The sequence below is a fragment of the Psittacula echo genome, assembly GCF_963264785.1.
Source record: "Psittacula echo genome assembly, chromosome: 2".
Taxonomy (NCBI): Eukaryota; Metazoa; Chordata; class Aves; order Psittaciformes; family Psittacidae; genus Psittacula; species Psittacula echo.
This window is the reverse complement of record NC_137737.1, coordinates 112,239,643-112,262,769: the sequence shown is the minus strand read 5'-3', so window position 1 is coordinate 112,262,769 and position 23,127 is coordinate 112,239,643. Positions and strand designations below refer to the sequence as shown.

At 42.2% G+C, this 23,127-nt stretch overlaps 1 protein-coding gene across 4 annotated transcripts in view; it reads left to right on the top strand.

Moving 5' to 3' along the window:
• The first annotated feature begins 6,670 nt into the window (after positions 1 to 6,670).
• OSBPL1A (oxysterol binding protein like 1A) overlaps positions 6,671 to 23,127 on the top strand; it is an 82,240-nt gene continuing 65,783 nt past the window's right edge. The window contains exons 1-6 of one of the 4 annotated variants that reach the window (XM_080609812.1): positions 6,671 to 6,716; positions 12,032 to 12,154; positions 15,748 to 15,833; positions 18,469 to 18,543; positions 19,657 to 19,768; positions 20,837 to 20,922. In XM_080609812.1, coding sequence (XP_080465938.1) covers positions 12,034 to 12,154; positions 15,748 to 15,833; positions 18,469 to 18,543; positions 19,657 to 19,768; positions 20,837 to 20,922 — 480 coding nt within the window. In that variant the 5' untranslated portion in view covers positions 6,671 to 6,716; positions 12,032 to 12,033. Of the gene's footprint in view, positions 6,717 to 7,073; positions 7,183 to 7,372; positions 7,474 to 12,031; positions 12,155 to 15,747; positions 15,834 to 18,468; positions 18,544 to 19,656; positions 19,769 to 20,836; positions 20,923 to 23,127 lie in introns of those variants that run through there. The other 3 variants (XM_080609813.1, XM_080609811.1, XM_080609814.1) reach the window with 3 other exon arrangements.

The following is a 23,127-nucleotide window of genomic DNA, read 5'->3' as shown; positions in this document are numbered from 1 at the left end:
CTGGAATTCTGTGTCCAGTTTTAGGACTGCACTTCAAGAAGGATGTGCACTAACTAAAGTCTGGATTAAAGCAAGGAAATCAGGCAAGCCTGAATTCTGAAAGGACTGGGGAGGCGTTTGTTAGTTTAAAGAGAAGGCTGAGAAACACAGGCATCCTTAATGTGCTACTGATTGCAGCAGAGAAGAGATTACATTTTTCCTCCCTCTCAAATGCAGGAAAGATGTGATATACAAAGGTTTAATTTTGAAGGTTGTTGAGAGATTCAAATCATGCTATGGAGAATTTGCCAACAATGAAGTCAGTCATCCTGAGAGAAGGGGGGGATGGTGTGATAATCATCCTTATTTACACACAAACTGTTGCAAAGATGGGCACAATACTATGCTGGTGAAGCAACATGTTATCTTACATTACAGAAGGAAGATTCAGATAATTAAGAGGAAAAGCTAAGCACTGAGGACTTATATTAAGCTGTCATCTGTGCAAGGTCTAAAAGAGGTAAGGCATGGAGAAAGTTGATCTTGTCTTGGGGCAAGAACATGGGATAGATTGCTGTGAATGCAGCAATTCCTAGAACAGTTATGTCAATGTATTTTTGGGCTTATAGTTCTATTGGAAATTAGATTACTGTTATTAACTATGACTCTAACTTGAAGGCTAATTGGCTTACGTATTTAAAGAGAGAACTATGATACTACAAGATATTTTTAGTTTTCTGATAGCAACTTATATATAGTGCTTGTGCTTTTATAAGTTGCTAGTTTTGACTTAGCTGAACAAATGAGTTTATATGACTACACGCATTATTTGTTATTAAATAGCTAAAAGTTGTTACTGACATTTTTTATGATCGTTGTTGTCTATAATCCATATAAAAGCATTGATATGAAGGATTTCAGCAACCTCCCAGGAAAAAACTGCACTGGATAAAAAGACACAGAAAATAAATCACTAAAACTGTATGGACTGTAGACATCTCTGACAGATTTCTGAGGATTTGTAATTTCCTTTCATTGTCAGTCATATTTGTGATAAGTCTTATTAAATTGAAATGGAGATAAATGTAGTTAATGAATCTCCACAACATGTTTATATATACTAAATTAACAGAGTAGCTGAATTGATGTGATGCACAGGAACATTTAACAGCTAAATAACTTGTCTGTATAAAATGAACATTCCCTTAAAGCCAGATATAAATTCTCCAAGAGCTTTCAAACTGAGGATAACAGCATAATAGTGTAATGAAATATTTGGAGTCCTCTTTCAGTACATAACTGAAACTTACTATTCTTTATGGTGAGGCGTCACCCAAACCAATACTCTTCCCAGCAATGCATGAACTTTGATATTTAAAATGGTTATCAAATCTAACCTTTGGTCCTTCAGTTCTGTCTTTGTGAACTACAGATAGCAAACAAAAACACTTAAAGCTCAAATCAGTTAAGCAAAAGAAGACCCTGAAGGTCAGAAAGTGACCCAAATTACTACAGGGAATTCACATTCTTTGTTCTCTCTTGTCAGGGCAAGATAATACACTGGGTAATTACTGATGCGTTTCTGGAACCAGAATCTAATCCTAGAGCACAAAAAGCTTAAACCAGATAGAAATAATATTCACATTGTTAAGGAAGCAATATTTTCACAGATGGCATAAATAAGGACGTTATTTAAATGCAATGCATGTAAAAGCTATCAACAATTTTAAAAGAAAAATTCCAAAATCAGAAATGCTTTTGGATTTAATGAAATACTGCTCATATTTTACTACCAAATTTGTCCAGAGGGGGGAGGTAAATAACCACATTTTAATGTGATGGGGGGGGGGAGGGGGGGGAGGAACTAGCATAAAATGCTCATTCTCCCTGTGTATGTAACTTCAGCTTTATTTGTAGCAGATTCTTTTCTCTCTGCTAGTCGTTTTTTTAACTGTATGATCTGAAACTTATAAACTTTAGATTTGTATAATAAACCAACATGTTACATATATGATGTTAGGAGGACAGTATAGTTTGACAGCACAAAGTAGATGCTTATTAGGAATAAAAAGCCGCGATATGAGTGAAGAATTCTGATTTGTGACTAAGAATCACATGTAAAGCATACATCAGGAACACTAAAGCTGATGAGATGTTGACTGTTAACTTTGATGGGGCCACAGAATGTAAACACAGAAGGTTAAATCAGAATTGAATCACAAATAAATTTAAAATATAGAAAGAAATACAGAAGAACTAAAACATTGCCAAAAAATATCAATAATACTGCTTAATTTTGCATACAGCAGTTCAAGCAGCATGGTGTATTTGCGACTTCTCTTTTATAAATCAGAGAGGAAGATTAGGAACAAATAAGGACAATGTCATGTTATGTACTACCTGTTATTGCCCTCAGTTCTGTATTCTGGTTTTGAGCAGGATTTTCTTCTACCGAGACTCTGCCAGTACTGTAGCTTTATCTTAATAATCGCTTAATGAGAGCATTAAGTCACTTACCAATAAAACAAAATTTTCTCTGGTGTTCCAGTTCTACTTTATAATAAATCTCAGTCTGGGTCATGCAATAAGGAGAATATATCCATTTAAACATAAAGTAGTTCAGCTGATTTCACTTTCATAAGGATGTGTTTTGCTACAGTGTGGTCTAAACTGACATAAATTAGCTATAAGCATCATAGTCACTAGCTTTCCACATGCAGCTGATTTATTGTTTTGGAGCTAAAGCCAACCCAAACTGATTCAACCACAAGAACAAAAAAGTGCATTCAACAAGCCTAAATCTTGGTGTAAGACTACATGTCTGGTAAGAGTAAGGGGAAGTGTAAGTGACTTACACTTTGGTTAAGAATGTTTCTTCTCTTTCAGCCACAACCCCCAGTTGTATGCTGGCTGTAACAGTATACAGTTGTGTTCTGTAGAACTAGAGAAATCCAAAGTATTTTCCATAAAGTAGTAAATGTATGCAGGTTTTAAGAGTCTCCTGGCAGAAGACAATCAGTCTCACATTTTCTCCTGCCATACCAGTATTCAGATAAAAGGGGCATGTTAAAATGAGCTCTTCTCTATCGCAAGTTTTTGTTTTTCTGCTAGAGGATACCTCCAGTAACTGCCTGAACTTACTCCTGTACTGCTTTGAGCAGCAAAAAGCAAGCATTCCTAATCTCAGCAGTTAATCTGGTTCATGCCATCTACAAATTAACCACATTACGTAGTTATTTCCTGCAAAGTATAAAATAAATATCAGCAACAGACTCACGTATGTAAAAATTCCTATTGAGTAGTTCAGAACAACATGAAAATTCGCTTTCATCGCTCACTGGAAGTTGCTCTTGATAATCAGAGGAGAAGATCCACAGGAATCATGTCTAAGAATGAGAAAGGAGAAGGAGAAAGAAGAAAGACAGAGGAATAAAACCCAAGAAAGACAAGTTATACCTAATAACATTGCTCACCACCTGCCAACTGATGCCAGCCTGTCCCTGAGTACTGCCAATGGGTACTCGGACAATTCCCACTTGTTATATACTGCGCATGACATGCTGTGCTATGGCCCCTTTGGCTAGTTTGGGTCAAGTGTCCTGTCTTTGCTTCATACTTGCTTTTTGTGCCCTTCCTCACTGGCAGAGCCCAGAAGACCGAAAAGTCCTTGATTGTGGTAAGCACTACTTAGCAACAAGTAAAACATCAGTGTGTTATCAGCATTATTCTCATACTAAATCAAAACCACAGCACTGTACCAAGTACTAAGAGGAAAACTAACTCTATTCCAGCCACAACCAGGACACCAGTATGCTCTAGTCTGAAGAGGAAGAAAACAGTGTCAGTGCAATAAAGTGTTGTTATATCATAAATAAAACTGTGACATTTCACCAGGGGTAGGAAAACCAATGCCAAGTAATTCTTAAATGTTTTCCAGAAGTTCTTCCTTAGTTCCTCCATGGATAAACCTCTAGCAACGTAGGTCAACTCTCTTAGTAGAAAGGGGAGTAGGGAGCTGCTGCTTGTCTTCTCTCAGCTGCAAATGGTACGTTGCAAAATGAGACACGATCAGCATCTTGTCTTGTATAGTTGCTAATGATGACATCAACCACAGTAGTGTGGTTATTTTTTTTTTTTCATTTAATGACAATGAAGAGTGGTATTATTTCAAAATTTCCAGCTGAAATACTCCTAGTCATAGGGCTTGGTTGCCTGTAGCAATGAATTCAACTAGTTGATTATGCACTACGCCCAACAGAAGCTCCCTCCCTAGGTAAGTTTCTCCTCAGGAAGCGCCATGGCCTTACAACTTCAAATTCTGCAGTCAGGCTGCCCCATCACCTCATCCCTTAATAGAAAGGGGATGTAAAATATACTATACCATGAAAATCATTGACAGAACAGTTCAGTGAGTTCCGTGCAAGGCCATTGCCTGTGCATTCAGCCCTGATGTGGGAAGCATTTCATGCTTTCTGCATCACTAACTTCAGCACGTTATCTGAAAGAGGAAAGACATGAAAGAAAAAAAAAAGATAAACAAAATGATATGCTCAAAAGGGAAAGAAGCCTTGTTATCAGCAACACTGTTTTTCTCATTTCCACTTCAAAGTCCAAACCATACTGGGTTATTACTCTGGGAAGTGCAAGGAGGCAAAACATCGGTGAAAAAACAGATGCTCCTTGAAGATGCTGGAAGCAGGGGGAGTACAGTGATTCTGACCAGGCCAGCACTGTACATCCAGGGGTCACTGATCTGCAGTACAAGCAACCTGAGCAGGCCCAGGTTTGTGCCAGCCTGCCTTCAGCCTGTGTGGTGGGGCTGAATTTCTTAGCTGCAGGATAAACTCCACCAGCTCCTTATCCCAGAAGAGCCTGCAGGCAACTCCAGCTTGGTGCAGGCAATTACACCACGGACCTGGCCTTGCCTTTATCTAGCGCTGCAGCAAGAAGTCCTCATGTGAACAGCTTTTATAAAGATCTGGTTTTGTGCAAGAAAATGAAAAGAGCTCAAATGATCAAGGAGGAGCTCCCCTCCATAGACGGGATCTGTGCAGCGTGCTGTGGGAGAAGTCCATCCAGGGCCAGGTCAATGCTGCAGGAACATGGGGTTCATAGCACCTGAGGGGACATTAAGATTCACTTGCAATGTGCATTACTCTTCTCTATTTTGTCTTTTTTAAACAGTAATTTTATTAAGCTATTTGTTGTCAGGCCTTTCTCACTGAGATTCAGAGAAAAACCCTGCTGGCTGAAGGATAAAGCCCTGCACTGTAAACTGTGCTGTGTTGCAATTGTAGTAGAGTAGGGGGATGCCGATACTTTCATTTTATTACAAAATTATAATAAATATGAGGAATATTATAAATATTTTAATATAGTATTTGTGTATATAAAATATAATACAAAATAAGGGAGCTTGGTTTTATTGTGAGGCTTTGTTGTGAGCAGTTATGGCATTATGAAAGATGGCTCAAGGCCAGATGCAAGAGGAAGAAATGAAGGGAAAATTACTCAGACAGACTGATAACAATGGCTGAGAGCATAAGAGAAGATATGAGCATGGGGATGAAATAGCTAGTGCTCTGAAAGTAAGGACAGCAACATGAAGACCTGCTCCTAAGGAAAGTCAATGTGGTCCTTCAGTGAAACCTCTCGGATGTCGTATACTTATTGCTGAAGCATCCCTGGAAGCAGATCTCTTTAAGATAATTACATGTCTAAACACAGTAAATTTGTGTTCTCTCTGCAGGTGCGGAGGTGTTCCTTTTCTTCTTTTGGTACTTTAGTCTTAAAACAGCTATAAAGAACACAGAAAAACGTAGCATGCCTCATTATTTATGTCTCAAGAGTTTCCCAAGAATTGCTCAGGTTTCAACTTGCTCACTTTTGGAGCAGGAGTTTCATCCTAATCTTTTGAGATAGTTTCTCATGGCACCTGTGGCTCCTGCCCTGCCTTTTCAAGCTCTTATTTGGCATATGACACAGACTCAGTCATGCCTCAACACCACAAAGCTTCCTTAATAAATTCCTGCACGATTTCAAAGGCACAGTGGGAGTTTGCAAAATGCAAACCCCTTCTCAGTTGCTAAAGGCAAAAAAACCAAGGTGCTGACTATTGACTTCAGGTGAAAGGTGCCATAGAGAATAAATAAGGGCGGGACAGACAGGAAGGAGGTATGGACCAAAGTGTCTTGAACTAAGGGAGTGCTGTACTTTTTTTGCCCAGCGGTACGCAATCTCTCACTCTTCCAGGTTGCTTTTGGCCACGTTGCTCTTAGGAGCAGTGTGTGCCTTCACAATCTATTTTTACTTGCACCACTTTCGTATAGGAGACTGAAGGGATTCCCAAGACGACCCTTTTTCCCCCTGGTAATACATCTTTCTCGAACTCTCACAGTTCCATTCTGAGGCGTTTTGCCCAACCCCTCCGCATCTCTCTGAACGCCTATCCATGCCTTCGCGTTCCCGGGGCTGGCGGCTCCCCTCAGCAGGGGCTGGGGCTCTCTCAGGGAGTGCAGAGGAGAGCCCGGGCCATGAGGCCCTGCTTCACCTTTCACGGCTCTTCAGCCAGGCCCCTTCCCCCGAGGACCAGCCTCTCGGCCCTGGCGGGGGGGGGAGCGGGAGGGAGGGAGGCGGGGCCGCGCTGAGGGGGCCGGGAGTCTGCCCCGCACCGCCCGCCCTGCGCGGCGGGTTGTGGGGGGAGCGGCCCGCGCCGCCGGCGGTCACGTGCGGGGCCGGTGCGTATAACAACGAAGTGGGGCGGCGATGGGGGGAGCTGCACGGAGCGGTGATGGGGGCGAGGCCGGCGGTGGGTCAGCACACCCGCCCTGGGGGGGGTGCGGGAGCGGCGCCTTCTCGGTGCGGTGTTTGTGTTGTCGCTGCTGTCACTGCGCTTCACTTTTCCCCTCTCCCGTGCCCGCGGGGCGGGAGGGGATGTCAACTTCAGCCGTGGCCGCCGGGCTGGGGGAGCCTGAGAGGAGGAGGAAAAGGGGACGGGGCGAAGTACGTCCCCCCGCCCCGGAGGACTCCACTTCGTGGTCCGCCTCCCTTCTGCAGTCACTGGGATCGTGTTTGGAGCTGGGGGTGTCGTTGCTTCCCCGCTAAGACCCTCTCGCAGCAGGACACGGCAGGCCGCCCGCCGTGAGGCCCGGAGGAAGGCTCGGCTGGAGACGGAGGAGACGAAGCAGAGGCAGCCGGGGGGAGGTTGTGGCCTTCGGGAAGCGGTGTGAGCGCTTTTTGTGGGGAGCGGGTGGCCTTTCCTCCTCCTGCTCTCCTCAGCCTTGGAGCCTGGGTATGAGCGCACCTTTCCCCTCAGGCGAGAACCTGCTGTGACGCGTGACCCTGCCGCCTGAGAAAAGTGTTTAATTACCGGTACTGGAGCGAACTGCTCGGTTCCTGCCGCTTGTAGGGAACTTGCAGGCTGTGCTGGAGTTGTTGCATTCTCGGAACTGCCGTGCTTGCCTGCTGCTCCGGTGAGGGCTCGCGCTAGCGGGGGTAAGCTTGTTCAGAGCTCCTGGGCCGAAAAAAAAATCTTTGATGTTGCAGGTCTAAACAGCGCGTACAAAGCAGCCAGGAGGTGCCCAAGAACGGGGATTAGCTGAAATAGCCATTGCCTTGGCAATGGTATCGAACAGATACTGTGTTACTGCATCTGTGTTCGCTGTTACTGCATTAATTGCTGTGGAGCAGACGGTAACTTTAGATAGGTGATGCTTTCACATGAGGCTGTGTCATAGAAGCATGTGCAGCTTCTAACTTCTAGATCTCTTTAGCTGAAGATTTAAAGAATTGCTATTAGATAACATCACTCGTGCTTCTAGTACAGCAGCTCTTTCCTCTTGGAGCAGCTCCTGTCAGTGCAATGTGTTGTGTGGGTTTGTAGACAGGTTCTGTCTGTTTGTGCAGTTTGGTGCATTTTGTCCTCCTTCTTTACCAGCGTTGCATTGTAACGTGTGCATGCTGGGACATGCCAGAAGACTTCCTGAGCAAGGATCATCCTTTCCTATAGGAATCTAGTTTTAATTGCTAGAGGGAGATCTCCTGAAATACTAGCCAGGACTGTGCTTTTTACCAGCATTACTATTTGTCACAAATAGCTTCCTATGCAACCAGTGGCAGCTGACTTCGAGCATTAATGTTGAATTGGGCAGTGCTAGTACTGCTTCTGTGCTTGACTCTGCTTGTCAAGCTGCAGCATAGTGAAAACCAGCCATGTTTTGCTTAGTATGTTGTTGCTGTTCTGGGCTGTGTACATGGCAGGAGGCCTCAGCAGAAGAAAATAAAGCAAAAGCACGTGAGTCTTAGCAGTCGTGTTGCCCCGTGGTCAGGGGTGGTGCTTTAGGTCTTTGTAGACTATTTTGTGAGAAAAGCAACTGGCTTTGCTTGGGCTTTTCCCTAGCAGTTGGGTGAATTTGGTAGTTTATATGCCAGTAGTTAGGTAGACTTTTGTAGTTTAGCATTCTGCAGACCTCCCTTAAGCAGGCATGCAGGCAGAATGGTAACCTGGGCTATGTTGGAAACAACCCCCATGTGAAGGCAGGTGCTATAATAACATGAGAAGATCACTCTGGCATAGGTCTTGTAGAAGATAAAAGCAAAGCATCTCAATGCTATTTTTTATACCTTCTTAAAGGGTAAAAGTCAATTAGCAGTCAAGTACTGCTCCTGTAGTCTTAATGAGTTCAGCAGAAGTGCTCTGCAGTCACATCTTGGCTGTATAGGAGACATTAAATACTGTCCTTGTTTTTTGTCATGGCATACCAGTGACTGTAGAGGCTAGCATACAAAGCATAAAGCTGAGCTGTGAAAGGCAGTTTAGCGTTTATCAGCTGCTTAATGGAATAAGGTAATGGCAGCAACACCACTGACTGAACAGATGTCTTCTCTCTTTAAGTGGCTAGTAGCTTTGCATAATTCATATAGGCTAACCTGCTAGTAGTATCATATGGCTAATAAATTCAAACTAAGCTTCTCCCTCAGTGCTGATGGTCTGGTTTGGTACCTCAAAATTGATGGATGGGGATTTTTGATGCTCTCTTGGTGGTCAGTTGTATGACCGAATAAGCTCCTGTCTCCAGGGAAGCGCAGCTTATGAAGTAGTTGCACGTGCGCAGTGTTTGAGCGCCTGTGTATGGATTTCTTTCCATACTCTTAAACTTGTGTCTCAGACTTATATTGGTGGTTGCTCATCTCCATTATAGAGTAAATTCTGTTGCTTAAAACAGGAATTTCTAGATTATGCTCTTTAAGAGCCCCTTTGCTGCCAGCTTTATTTAGGCACTTCATTTAGCTTGTTAGCTAAAACTTTGTTCTGTATCACTTTTCTGATGAGTAACTGTATGTAGATTTGCTTTCCAGCCCAAATTGTAGAAACATTTTCATGTAAATGATCCTTCTAACTATGATTAATAGTCAGACAGTCATTCTTCTGCATCGCTGCATGATTCAAGCTTACAAAGTCTGTTTGCAATCGGAGGGTTGGGCCAAACAGCAAAGTCTTTGGCGACTAAACCAGTGAAGCAGAGAGGTCTTTCTTAGCCATGCTGTGATGCATGCCACTCTACTGCTAATATTTGCTTTAAAAGTAAAAATAAATCAACCATTTTAACCTAATTGCTATTTGTGGGGAGAAATATCCTGCAAGTAATTTTACAGTGATTCAGCTTTCCATATCTTGAGCTGTTCAAGATTCTGCTCACACGCATAACTGGCCTTGCTGCACACAAGAGTTGCGCATTTGTATCAGCTTCTTGATTCCCTTCCCAAGCTGTCTTTTCTTACTTCTCATCAATATTGGATGGAAACTGCAGGTTTTTAATGTGTTGAAGGTGCATTGCAAATCATACCTGCTGTGTATGTGGTATGTTGACAAATGATGTGGGGTAATGATAGGAGTTTGTTTCATCTGAGACATTTGAAAGGTTGCTAAAGAAATACTGTGTGGGAGAGGGTAAAAATGAAGGATTGAGCTTTGCTTCCCCCCCTTCCATCCCTGATGGGTAGGTCAGCAAAATGAGCTCTAACTATCCTCTTAGCTTTTGTCTGTATAATTCTTAGTCCTGCGTTCTGTGCTCCCCTGAAACACTATCACTTAGTTTCAGAGAACATATTGCATACTGATATTAATATATGAACACATTTGATTTTGATCTTTTAGACTCTGGTAGCACTGTTTCACAGAGGAAAATTATACCTGCCCCAGTAGCAACAAACTGTGCTGTGTTACCTTGGACAAGTGGATAGACTCCTGTTTAAAGGGGAAGGTAGCTTCAGGGCTTGAAGGACTGCTACAAGAACTAGTACTGTTTTGCTTTTCTAGTAGTACTGAGAAGCAGGTGCAAACGAGTATTGTCTGTCTACTGCTGGATAAGGCATTTGTATCCTGTATCTGTGGTAAATTGCAGGTGATTGATCCAGTCTGTTCTGAAACATGCTAGAAAGGGCTTGCTTGGTGTCTCTGTCAAATTCTTTGAAAACAGATTCCCTCTCTCCCTTTCCTGATTGAACAAAAGGTAGGGGAAAACTTCTCTGTGTTGTTAGTGCTTTGGTAGTCTATCGTAGAAGTTCTAGGCTTCTCAGTCTTGAATGCTGCAAGATCTGTCACTGTTAGAGGAGTTTTGTTGCTTACTCAGTGATCTTGGTGGCTCATCTCTTGCTGAGAGGCTTCTCATTTTAAGTGGTTGAAGAACTCCCTGCTTCTGTTGTAGCTATGAGTATGTGTGGTGCAGTCAAGCTGCCTGTTCAATGCAGCAGAACATAAACAGTTTGTGGGACCAATCAAAACCTCTCCTAGTATAGGAAAGCTATCTATGCAAGGCCAGTAATGTTCTCTGTAATCATTAACTGACTATAGAAATCCAGATTCTGCAGGATCTGGTAAACCCAGTGTTGGGTGAATATACCAAACTGCAAACACTAAATATGGACAACCCCTGCTTTTACTGTTGTTTTTAGCAGCAATAAACTGTGTGTTGCAGTACAGCCTTCCTGAGGCTGCTTTTTAAAATTGCTTCTTGGCACCTCTTAAAAGCAGTGTATTTAAATAGGACATTAAAATCGGTTTTTGCCTGTGCTGAGCTGCATTTGGGTCCTAGTTGTACTAACACTTCGGGGGGGGGGGGGAAGGGGGAGGGGCAACACAAAGTCTGATTGTGATTCTGTCAGTGTGGAAGAGGATTGGTTAGGACATCACATAGTAACTGTATTCTGCAGGAGTCCTGGTAAGTAGCAGTGTCATTTGGCCAAAAGTCTAAGGCTCACTGTCTAGTAGAGAGTTATAAAAATAGCTGTGATAACAGGTTTTGTTTTCTCCCTTCTTTGAAAGATGTAAATGATCTTTTTTTTCGTAGTTCAAGAGTAATAGCAAGATGAGAATCGACTAGTGATGTGTTACAGTTAACATGTAACTTCTTTATACTGTACCATTGTTTCTTAAAGATAAAGTCAAATCTACAAAGTTGTTTTGAGTACCTGACCCCTCTTCAAGTCAAGGTTGGAGGGGGTCAAGTACCTGAGTGCAAGATCTGATAGTACCACTCATTGATGGGTATCTGGGACCTCCATGTGAACAGATCCTGTTCTGCAGGGGGTGCCAGCCAAAATAAGACTCAGATAATTCTGAAGAAATATTTGGGCTAATAGATGTATAATTATCCTTTTGTTTTTCCTCATTGCCTCTGGAAATCTTAAGAGGGAAAGGTGAAAATTTTACAGAGAAAAAGTAAATGCCTACTGGTTATGCTTGTAGCAAAGCTTGCTTTGTTTGTGGCATGCAGTTCCAACTCCCAAGCCACGCTTAGAACCAAGAAAAGATGTGTGTTTTGTTACAGATTGTTTTGTATGAGGAATTTTAATGCCTCTTAGTGGCATGACTGAGTCTGGGCTGTTGAAAAGAGCTTGCACATGGATTTGTGTTCCAGGGAGGAAATAATAATAATCTTTTTCATAACAGTGTTAGTATTAAATAAGAGAGAAAAGTGACAAAATAGTAAGACGTAACTTACAGCAGCATAAAAAAAAAATCGCAAAATTGGTTCTTTTGTGTCTTTATTAGAGATGAGTACTGAAGCAGAACAGCAGCTTCTCCATGATGCTAGAAATGGAAATGCTGAAGAAGTTAAACAGCTGTTGAATACCATGGACAAAGGAGAAATAAATTTTGATATCAATTGTAAAGGTTAGTAGCCTTCCTCAAATGTCTGTAGTCTTACTATTGAAGCTCATGTAGTGAAACTGTTACTGACAGCATTATCTTACTTTCTTTGGACTGCTCAATAGAGTAATAAAACCCACTTAAACAACTGCTTTTACCCCATGACTTAAGGCCATACTTTCATAGGGAAAGATCATAAAAACAGAGCACATACAGTTGTAATGCACAGAAAATCTCAGAGTAATTTGCAAAAGTGTCAACGCACCACAGAATCAGTATCTCTTTTTGCCTGTGTTCATGCTTATGCCAACTTTGGAGCTTTATAATGCTGAACAAAACAAACTGTGGTGCCAGGGGATAGTTCAGGGAGGTAAAGAGCCTCTATCAGGGCTGCAGGGATAAGGTCATTTGTTTGTGCTCTACTAAGTATGATTTTTTTATTTTTTTTTATTTTCCATAAAGACCCATGTTTCATTATATAGCCTCAGCAGCTACATCTTTTGCTACTTGCAGGAATGGTTGGGACAAATCAGACTCATAGAATGGTTTGGGTTGCAAGAGACCTTAAAGATCATCTAGTTTCAGCCCCCCTGTCATGTGGAGGGGTACCTTCCACTAGACCAGGTTGCTTACACCTGTATCCAACCTGGCCCTGAACACTTGCAGAGATGGGGCATTCAGTGTGTGCTTTTTGCCATCAGCAGGTACACTAGGTTACTTGGGAAAAGAAAGTAAAACTGCTAGTTACTTGTGTCTGGGTCTTTGGCCAACACTACAGTTTTGGGCGTGCATAGCTAACATAGCTATGGCTAAGCAACTTTCTTGCTTAAAACTTCAAATTGAGACTGGATTTGCAAGCTTGCTATCAGTTGCAGACTGCCTTATTTTTATATTCATTTAGTAGCATTGTATTTCTTTTTATTTACATGAGTGTGTTTCTGATTGCTTCACAAAAGTGAATGTGTATCCCACTCTTTCTGCACAGACTGGTGTTTCTTTGTCATTAACTGTTAAGCAGCACTGAGAAAAGGGTGCGGCAAAGGGAGAGGAGAGAGAGCAGCTATGCTTCCTCTCAGCCGTGACAGAGGGAACACCTTGCTCTAAGGAGCAGGGAAGCCTGGTACCTAAGCAAGATCTATCCCTTTCCCAAGTCTCCATTCTTAATCATCGGTTTACTCACCCTTTTGTTTGACTACCCAGCCACATTTGTGCTTTCCCAATAGCTAATGTAATCACCTCAGAAAAACAAGTTGTAAAATGCAAACCCTTGCTACTTCATGTTCAGGGAACTACTTCATAATTTAAAGGGGAACCAGACAGAAGTTGATAGAGCTGAAGTTCTCCACCCTTACAAAGTATGTCCTTTGCAAATATTCAAGATGCTGTGTGTAGTGCCTAAACAGTTGGAATAAAAGTACTTTAAGATTCATGCAACAGTACCCATAAATAAGTTGCTGAAGTCTCTTGTTGTTAGAAGAGATTTCAGAGATTTTCAGATATGTTCCTATACATAATCTGGAGTCGAGAAAGCATAATGAAATGGCATGACCTGCAGACCTATATTATATCAAGCAAACTGGTCTCTGGTCAGCATTCCTGCTCAAAGTCAAATGTTAGTCTTGTGCAAGTGTGCAGACTCACCTAATGAAGGAAAAGATGGAGTTTAGCTGTTATCCTTCCAGTTGGGCACTACATGGCCAGCCTTGTCAATATGTGCTTGTCAATAGGAGGTCTAGGAAGCTAGGGCAAATGTGCTGGTGATAGTTCATGTTAAACAAAATAATTCTGAATGTGGAATCTCTACACAGTCAAATACCTGCTTTCTAAATTCTGATATATTGTACTTCCTTATCCTTGCACCTTCCCCAGGGTAATGCTGTCCTGTTTTAAAATAGTAATAATTACAAAAAAGCAAACACTTGTGGTCACTTTAAGAGAGGTAACAAACATGTCAACAGCTTAACAAGTAACTGCTCAGCTAACATCAGAAATGCAAACATTTAGAGTGGATGCAGAACAAGGGCCTCTGGCATTTCATTCAGAGAACTACAGATCTGGACAGGTTCCTGGGAGGTTTTGTTGTTGTTGTTGTTTTGGTGTTTTGTTTTGGTTTTTTTTGGTTGTTTTTTTTTTTTTTTCATGACTGAAATCCTTGACAGCAGCACTGCGTTGTCAGTCCTGTAACTCATGACTTCCTTGGGCTAACTGTATGTATTCAGTGCAACTTGGACCTTTTCTGTATTCTTTCAAAGAACCTTCTTCCCTACTAGACTGAGGGATGAATGATGTCCATTTAGAATGTTATCCAGAATAAAGAGCCTCAGAGTTAGTGATCCACACAGTGTTTATCTTCTGGTACTTTATTTCCTCAGTCTTGTAGGGCAGGAACTCTGTTATAGGCCAGACTGGGATGAGGGAGGATACTAAATCTGGGGTTAAAACAACAGAAAGAGTTAAGAAGAAAGAGAATCAAATAACAAAAGAAGTACCCAAAAAAGGGCAGAAATGTTTAGCTGGAGACAGTCACAAGAAATGGGAAGATACTTCATCTGTGAACCACATTCTAGTGTTAATTTGTAATACAACAACAGAAAGAATTATGAACTTGCAAGACCAGCAGTTCTCTTTTTAACTTTGTGCTAATGGCTTGTCTCCTCAGGGTAAATTTATGTAGTGTTCCAAGCCTTAGTGCTTGAGGATACACAAAAGGGAAAAACTTAATGGTGGCAGTAATTTCAAAATAATTTCCTGTGCCTCACTTTCACTTTGCTTCCAAGTACAAAATGACAGCTTTTAGGTGGCACTTAGAATGCTGTGGGTCTGTTGCTTAGTAAAAACAAAGCACAAATCAGCTTTGCTTAATACAGTTATGATTGGAAAGTAACATGAGTTGTTAAAGTAGTAATCTCTAATGCTTTAATATCTTGCTTTTAAAGAAGTGATTGTAGGACAGTTTGTGAATTTCATTTATACAGCCAGTCCTCCACAGCATGCTTTAAATGATCTTTAAAGCATAAGAATAGTTTTCTTTGCATGGTCACTTCTGTGCCTGCTTCCTGCCTGCACTTATCATTCCTGCAGAGGCTTAGAGCTGTAGGTGGTACATGAGTTCTACACTGCAAAGGTTTCAAATCAAAATACTTAGTAAGGCTATCCTCAAGCACAAGGTAACAAAACCCCCCTAACTTTAGGTCATCCCTCTTGTTTTCTTTTGAATCCTGTTTTTGGAAAATAGGTTGTCCTACCTCTTATTTTTGTGCAGGAAATAAAATCAGGTAAACTTTTATATACACACAAGATAAATGTGTACTTGCGTGTGCTGTTTTCATAGCGAATGAAAGTAACTGAAGCTGCTGTTGAAGAACAAGATATTACACGGAAGAAAAGTTTTATTCTCCATTATCCTACATGACTCATTTCAGAAAGATTTTGTAGGTTTCAATCTGATACTGTCAGACTGCATTACAGTTTACTAATTCAGATCATAAGAATAGTATTGATGCTTCCAGCCTCCTTGCTCCTCTATGGAGAATAACCATCCATGCCAACTTCCAAGCACATGACAAGATGTTTCTTGTGTTGTGACAAAAACTTAATTTACCTGTTTTGTCTTTTAGGCAGAAGTAAATCCAATATGGGTTGGACACCACTTCACCTTGCTTGCTACTTTGGGCATGCCGTTGTAGTAGAGGATTTGCTGAAGGTATATTTCTACTTGTTTCTGTGTGAAGGCAGAAAATTCTTTGTTCTTGAAGCAGTTAATATTCAGGTTTTTGTGATAGAAGAAAGGCAGCTTTGTGGAGACACAGAGTCACTCCTACAGTTTATCTGCATGTAATGTAGGGATAAATGATTGTTAAAACTAAGGAATGAAATAATTGCAGTATGGGACAGCCCAGTTTACAAGGACCCAAAATAGTGAAAGTCTATACAGTGGTATACAGTTACACTGAACAGTTTTTACGTTAATACTTAGTTAACTTTCTCATGAGTATGTGTGTTTGTATAACCATCTGATTGTAGGAATTAAAGATGTATAATATCTAAGTATGCACTCATAAAAGCTTCAGCCTTTTTCAAGCTTAGTGGATATCTGCATATAATAAGCCAGCATCTGACACCTGTAATGCAAATGCTTCAAAGGCCTGTCTAGCTTACTGTGATACATAAATTATACAGCTTAGGCAGTTACAGTTACTGAGTTGTGGGAAAGGCTAAAGTAAAAATAATAATCTGTTATCTAGTTGTATGTTGTGCATTGAAGCGTGTCCAGAATTCTGTGCCAGGTAACCTGTTTGTTTCTTCCCAGGTGCAGGCTCACATAGTATCATTTTTTTCTAGCATCATTGAAATAATGAACACATGGTGAACTTGAAATTATGAACCTCTGTTATCAAAGCTGACCTATTTGTATCTTGACAGCCATATCTGCACTGCATGTGCAGTTGTTTCTGACTGAATTTAATTTTTTACCCTCAGCTCTCAGGGTAGTTTCAACTAATCCTAATTGTATTTATACCTTATTCATGTTGGAAAAATTTTGCTGTAAATGGCAAGAACATGCTAAGCAGCCTCAAATACTTGAATATCATAGAATCATAGAATAGTTAGGGTTAGAAAGGACCTTAATATCATCTAGTTCCAACCCCCTCGCCATGGGCAGGGACACCTCACACTAAGCCATGTCATCCAAGGCTCTGTCCAATCTGGCCTTGAACACCGCCAGGGATGGAGCATTCACAACTTCCTTGGGCAACCCATTCCAGTGCCTCACCACCCTAACAGTAAAAAATTTCTTCCTTATATCCAATCTAAACTTCCCCTGTTTAAGTTTTAACCTGTTACCCCTTGTCCTATCACTACAGTCCCTGATGAAGAGTCCATTCCCAGCATCCTTGTAGGCCCCCTTCAGATACTGGAAGGCTGCTCTGAGGTCTCCACGCAGCCTTCTCTTCTCCAGGCTGAACAGCCCCAACTTTCTCAGCCTATCTTCATACGGGAGGTGCTCCAGTCCCCTGATCATCCTCGTGGCCCTCCTCTGGACTTGTTCCAACAGTTCCATGTCCTTTTTATGTTGAGGACACCAGAACTGCACACAGTACTCCCAAGTGAGGTCTCATGAGAGCAGAGCAGAGGAGCAGGATCACCTCCTTCGACCTGCTGGTCACGCTCCTTTTGATGCAGCCCAGGATACAGTTGGCTTTCTGGGCTGCGAGCACACACTGCTTGCTAATCATTCTGAATAAAGGCTACCAGTCATACTCATGACTCTGAAGGAGGAAACAAAATTGGGATTTCTTTGAGAAGTTCTCTAGCTTGCACACTTACTTAGATAATACTGGTCTCAGTGCAAGAGGGCTACTTTCTTGTTTGGCCATAGAGCTCTTGAAAGAGTATTCTTTAAAGAATAGTTTAGTTAAAGAAATAGTAAAGGAGGATGTGCACCTCTGAACGCTAGGCATATATAGGTGTGTCTGTGTACTTGTGCCTACATTTTGTGCTTAAAGAGCAACTGAATGAGAAATTACCAGAAAAAGAACTCTGGAACTAGTCAGGTTCATCAGTTAACTTTAGGAAGGCAGCAGTGACCTGGGTAAATTAGGTGATTTTAAACATATGTGACAAAGTTAAGTAAGTTCTGCCCTCTTTCTGATCTTTTGAGGTTGGTAAAGCAGTGTAGAAGAAATGCTTAAAGGATAGGATTTCTTGCTTACCTGGAACAGTGCCTGTGCAGTGTGGCAAGCAGTCTTCTGTTCAGATAAAAGCTATGAGATGGTGAAATTGTTTGATAAGGGGAAGGGACATTCAAGCCAAAGATTGTAGAAGAGAAAAGTGAGAAAGTTGAAGTGAAAAAACAGCAATAGGTTCCTGGAGGGAACACCACTTGTTAAATCAGGAGCACCAGGAGTCTGGTACTACTCTGTGCATCTGTAATAATGCATATAGGTGTGTTATACAGTAGCACTGCAGTTCTTTCTTTAAGTTGTTTAGGTTTTTTTCCAACACCTACACCCCCAGCCCTCATAAATACCCCCAAAACAAACCAACAGTGCCCCCATTCCCTGTGTTAAACTTATTTTCCATATACCTTCTTCAAAGTGAGAGGCCTGGAAAACATGCAGGAGGAATTTCCTTTTGAAGCAGTTATAAACTGCCGGTTATAAATTTTATTTATGTAGTTTACCTTTGCTTTCCGGGATGGCTGTATTACAGTTCTGATCTAATTTGCCATGAGGCCTGCATTAGTGTCCTATCCTCCCCTTCTTCCCCAGTCAGAGGGAATAGCTATGTAGTTCTTGCTGGAATGACATTCAGTTGTCTTTGGGTTTGCTGTTTAGGCTGGTGCGGATGTGAATGTGTTGAATGACATGGGGGACACTCCACTCCATCGTGCTGCTTTCACTGGACGTAAGGTAAAGCATGTTGGCTTTTTTAAGCTTCAGTTGCAGAATTTGGGAAATACTAGCAATAAGATCACTTTGGAAAGATTCTTTTACACTGTCTAAAAATTACTTACCTGTTCTGGTACAGTGCATTCAAAAGGACTAGGCATATTGCCTAGCTGCTGTAACTTTGTCCAAAACAAAACCATGGTACAAAAATCATTATTTTGAAAATGGGAGAACACTGGTCCATGGCTTCCCTTGGTATATTTATGTCCTTTTTTAGCTTTCTGTTGTAAAGATTTTGCTGGCAGACAGAAAAAGAAATAATAGTTGCCTTCACCTGTAGCACTGTTGAGTTGTATAACTAACTTACGTTGCTTCTGTTCTGCTTATTTTGTGTGTAAGACAATGCTGAAGCATAGCACTACTTCTAGCTGCAGGTTCTAATTCCTGTGTAGAAATCAGTATAAAGATCTCTCATCTACTATTGAAGTACAACAGATTAATTCATGTTTGTGTCTGGTATGTTTGATGCAGTAAAAGGATTAGGGATTGCTCCTCCCAACTAATTGCATATTTACATAGAGTAACCACATTGTTTTAATCTTAGTGGCTTTTGGAGTGGAAAAAATAAAAATTGGGACACATTGGTCCTTTTGGTGTCTGGAAGTGCTGTTTCTTCATAGAAAACTAGAACTAAAGGGTTTTTTATAGGCCTGTAATGTCAGACTAGTTTGCTTCCCACAAGCCACTATCATTCCCAAAGTAGTACTGCCCCTATGGATAATCTCTTGGCCCTTCAGAAGGAGTGACTATATAGTCACTCATCAGAGGAGCTATTCTTTCTATTTTTATCTGTCAAATTCAGCATTCACTCCAGGTACACCAGCTTTTAAATCTGAGCAGGTCTGTTCAGCTAAAACAGATCCGTTAGTTCTGTCAGCCTGACTCGTGAGAGGGGAGGTTGCAGTTAGTCCTACTCTCCAATCTCTCTGAAACATCCCTTCCTTTTTTTGTAAGTCAGCAGTGGTGAGAAGCCATTGCACAGTGCATCTCACAGGATGTTAGTAGCTGCAAAGCCCGATTGTGGCCTTGCCATAGCAGAGAGAGATAAGCAGTGTTTTTCAAATTGTTTTCCAGGATGTGGTGATGTTACTCTTGCAGCGTAATGCTGATACTTCTATCGTTAATGGGAGCGGAGAGACTGCAAAAGAAGTTACACAAGATAAAGACATAAGGAATATGTTGGAAGGTAACTTTAATAGGCCATAGCCTGTTTTGTTTTTTCCAACACTTGTACATTCTAAAAGCTGATTATTCTCCTGCAAGTTACACAAGCTCAATTGATTTTTTTTTTTTTTTTTCTTCCTAATGACCAAATTTAAAGGGAAGTCATAGTTAATGTCTGCAAGCAACTTGGAGAATTAAGTGTTGTGAATGCCAACAGCATTATTAAAGTAACTATTTCAGCCCTGCTGGGGTAATCCTTGCTACAGCTCTGAACGGTACATGGCAATCAAAGCCTTAGCTCACTGTAAGAGGAGGAGCTCAAGTCAGGAGAACTAAGTGACTTTATGCAATGAAATAATTAACAAGCAAATTTCTGAACAGTTTGCAAAGGTGACCGGGGTTTGAATCAGATTTAGAACCTGCTATTCCAGTGTCAGAAGTTATGTCAAAAGGAGGAAAAAAAAAAAAAAGTTAAAACCCCCTTTGTTTCCTTCATTGCCTCACAGGTGTTGAAGGTGAGGTAGGTGGTGTCCAAATACTTATATAGGCTCACTGATTATAGTTCTGGAGAGTTCAAGAGCTGTGTTGTTTCCTGGGGTTATGTGATACGCCTAAATGCTGCTGAAGGTCTGTTTCTAGTACATGTATGTGTGAAAAGTGATCTCTCTTCTGATTCTGTATGTAAGTGCTGCTTATCTGCTGGATTGTTAAAGACTAAAATTTCTGTAGGATGATAGGAAGAGTAGAAGAGAAACTGAAAAGAACACAGGAAACATCTGGTGAGAGTGTCACATAGTTCCACTGTTTCCCTTTTACTAGGGAATGGGGTTGGGTTGTGTTTAAGAAAAAAAAAAGCACATATACATATATATGTTGTTGTTACACTCATGCATCTTTTCAAATATTACATGGTTTTGTTCTAACACAGACTTCTGTGAATAGATGTTCATTTGGAATAGGTAGAAATGGAATAATACTGGAAACTTGTGCTTTTCTAGGCTTGTTTTGATAGTTTCTTGAGCACTTTATATGTACTTGCTACTTTATTGAGACTGACCTTAAACTTGGGTGCCTTTCTGTTTTTTAATAGCAGTGGAAAGAACACAAGAAAGGAAACTGGAAGAAGAACTCTTAGGAGCAGCAAGAGAGGGGGAAACAGGGAAACTGACTGCCTTGGTAAGAATTCAAGTTGCTGTAATAATTTTATGTCAAGTGGTTTGAGCCATAATATAACAACATATGACATTAGGCTTTGCATTTCTTCAACCACCCTGACATCTGTTGGAGTGAAGGTACGGCCCGGCACAAGCAATCCAGGAGGTTCCTCAATTGTGTGGAAGACAACTTCCTTCTGCAAGTAATAGAGGAGCCGACAACGAGAGGTGCCATGCTTGACCTTGTGCTCACCAACAGGGAAGGGCTGGTTGGAAATGTGATGCTCCAGGGCAGCCTTGGTTGCAGCGACCACGAGATGGTCAAATTTGAGATCCTCGGGACAGTGAGAAGAGCGTGCAGCAAGCTCACTGCCCTGGACTTCAAGAGAGCAGACTTTGGCCTCTTCAGGAGCCTGCTTAGTAAGGTTCCATGGGATACAGCCCTAGAGGGCAGGGGGGCCCTAGACTCTTGGTTGTTACTCAAGGATCACCTGCTCCAAGCTCAGGAGTGTTGCATCCCAACTAGAAGGAAGTGCAGCAGGAGGGTCAGGAGACCTCCTTGGATGGATAAGGAGCTGCTCAGGAAAATCTGAAGGAAAAAAGAGGCTTATAGAAGGTGGAAGCAGGGACAGGCGGCCTGGGAAGAATACAGGGATGTTGTCCGGGAAGCTAGGGACCAGGTGAGGAAGGCTAAGGCCCAGTTAGAATTGAACTTGGCTAGGGATGTTAAGGATAATAGGAAGGGATTCTATAGGAACGTAGTGAATAAAAGACAGACTAGGGACAACATAGGCCCCCTCTGGAAGATATCGGGAGAACTGGCTACCCAGGATTTGGAGAAGGCTGAGGTTCTGAATGACTTCTTTGCCTCAGTCTTCACTGGCTAAGGCTCAGACCGCACCACCCAGGTCTTGAAAGGCGAACGCAGGGACTGTGAGAATGAAGACCCTAGGCCCACTGTAGGAGAGGATCTGGTTCGAGACCATCTTAAAAACCTAAACGTACACAAGTCCATGGGACCTGACGAAATCCATCTGTGGGTCCTGAAGGAGCTGGCGAATGAAGTTGCTAAGCCACTGGCCATCATATTTGAAAAATCATGGCAGTCAGGTGAAGTTCCTGACGACTGGAAAAAGGGAAATATAACCCCCATTTTCAAGAAGAGGAAAATGGATGACCCAGGGAATTACAGACCAGTCAGTCTCACCTCTGTGCCTGGCAAACTCTTGGAGCAGATTCTCCTGGGAGGCATGCTAAGGCACATGAAAAACAAGGAGGTGTTTGGTGACAGCCAGCATGGCTTCACTAAGGGGAAATCCTGCCTGACCAATTTGGTGGCCTTCTCTGATGGGGCTACGAAACTGATGGACAGGGGCAGAGCAGTTGACGTCATCTACCTGTTCTTGTGCAAAGCGTTCGACACTGTCCCACACGACATCCTTGTCTCTAAATTGGAGAGACATCAATTTGACAGGTGAACCACTCAGTGGATAAAGAACTGGCTGGATGGCCACACGCAAAGAGTTGTGGTCAATGGCTCGATGTCCAGCTGGAGACCGGTAACGAGTGGTGTCCCTCAGGGATCGGTGTTGGGACCAGTCTTGTTCAACATCTTTGTTGGTGACATGGACAGTGGGATTGAGTGCGCCCTCAGCAAGTTTGCCAATGACACCAAGCTGTGTGGTTCGGTTGATATGCCGGAGAGAAGGGATGCCATCCAGAGGGACCTTGACACACTTGTGAGGTGGGCTGTTGCCAACCTTATGAAGTTTAACCATGCCACGTGCAAGGTCCTGCACCTGGTTCGGAGCAATCCCAGGCATGGCTACAGGTTGGGCAGAGAAGAGATTCAGAGCAGCCCTGCTGAGAAGGACTTGGGGGTGTTGGTCAATGAGAAAATGAACATGAGCGAGCAGTGTGCGCTCACAGCCCAGAAAGCCTAGGCTGCATCAAGAGCAGCGTGACCAGCAGGTCGAAGGAGGTGATCCTGCCCCTCTACTCTGCTTTCGTGAGACCTCACTTGGAGTATTGTGTGCAGTTCTGGTGTCCTCAACACAAAAAGGACATGGAACTGTTGGAACAAGTCCAGAGGAGGGCCACGAGGATGATCAGGGGACTGGAGCACCTCCCGTATGGAGACAGGCTGAGAAAGTTGGGGCTGTTCAGCCTGGAGAAGAGAAGGCTGCGTGGAGACCTCATAGCAGCCTTCCAGTACCAGAACGGGGCC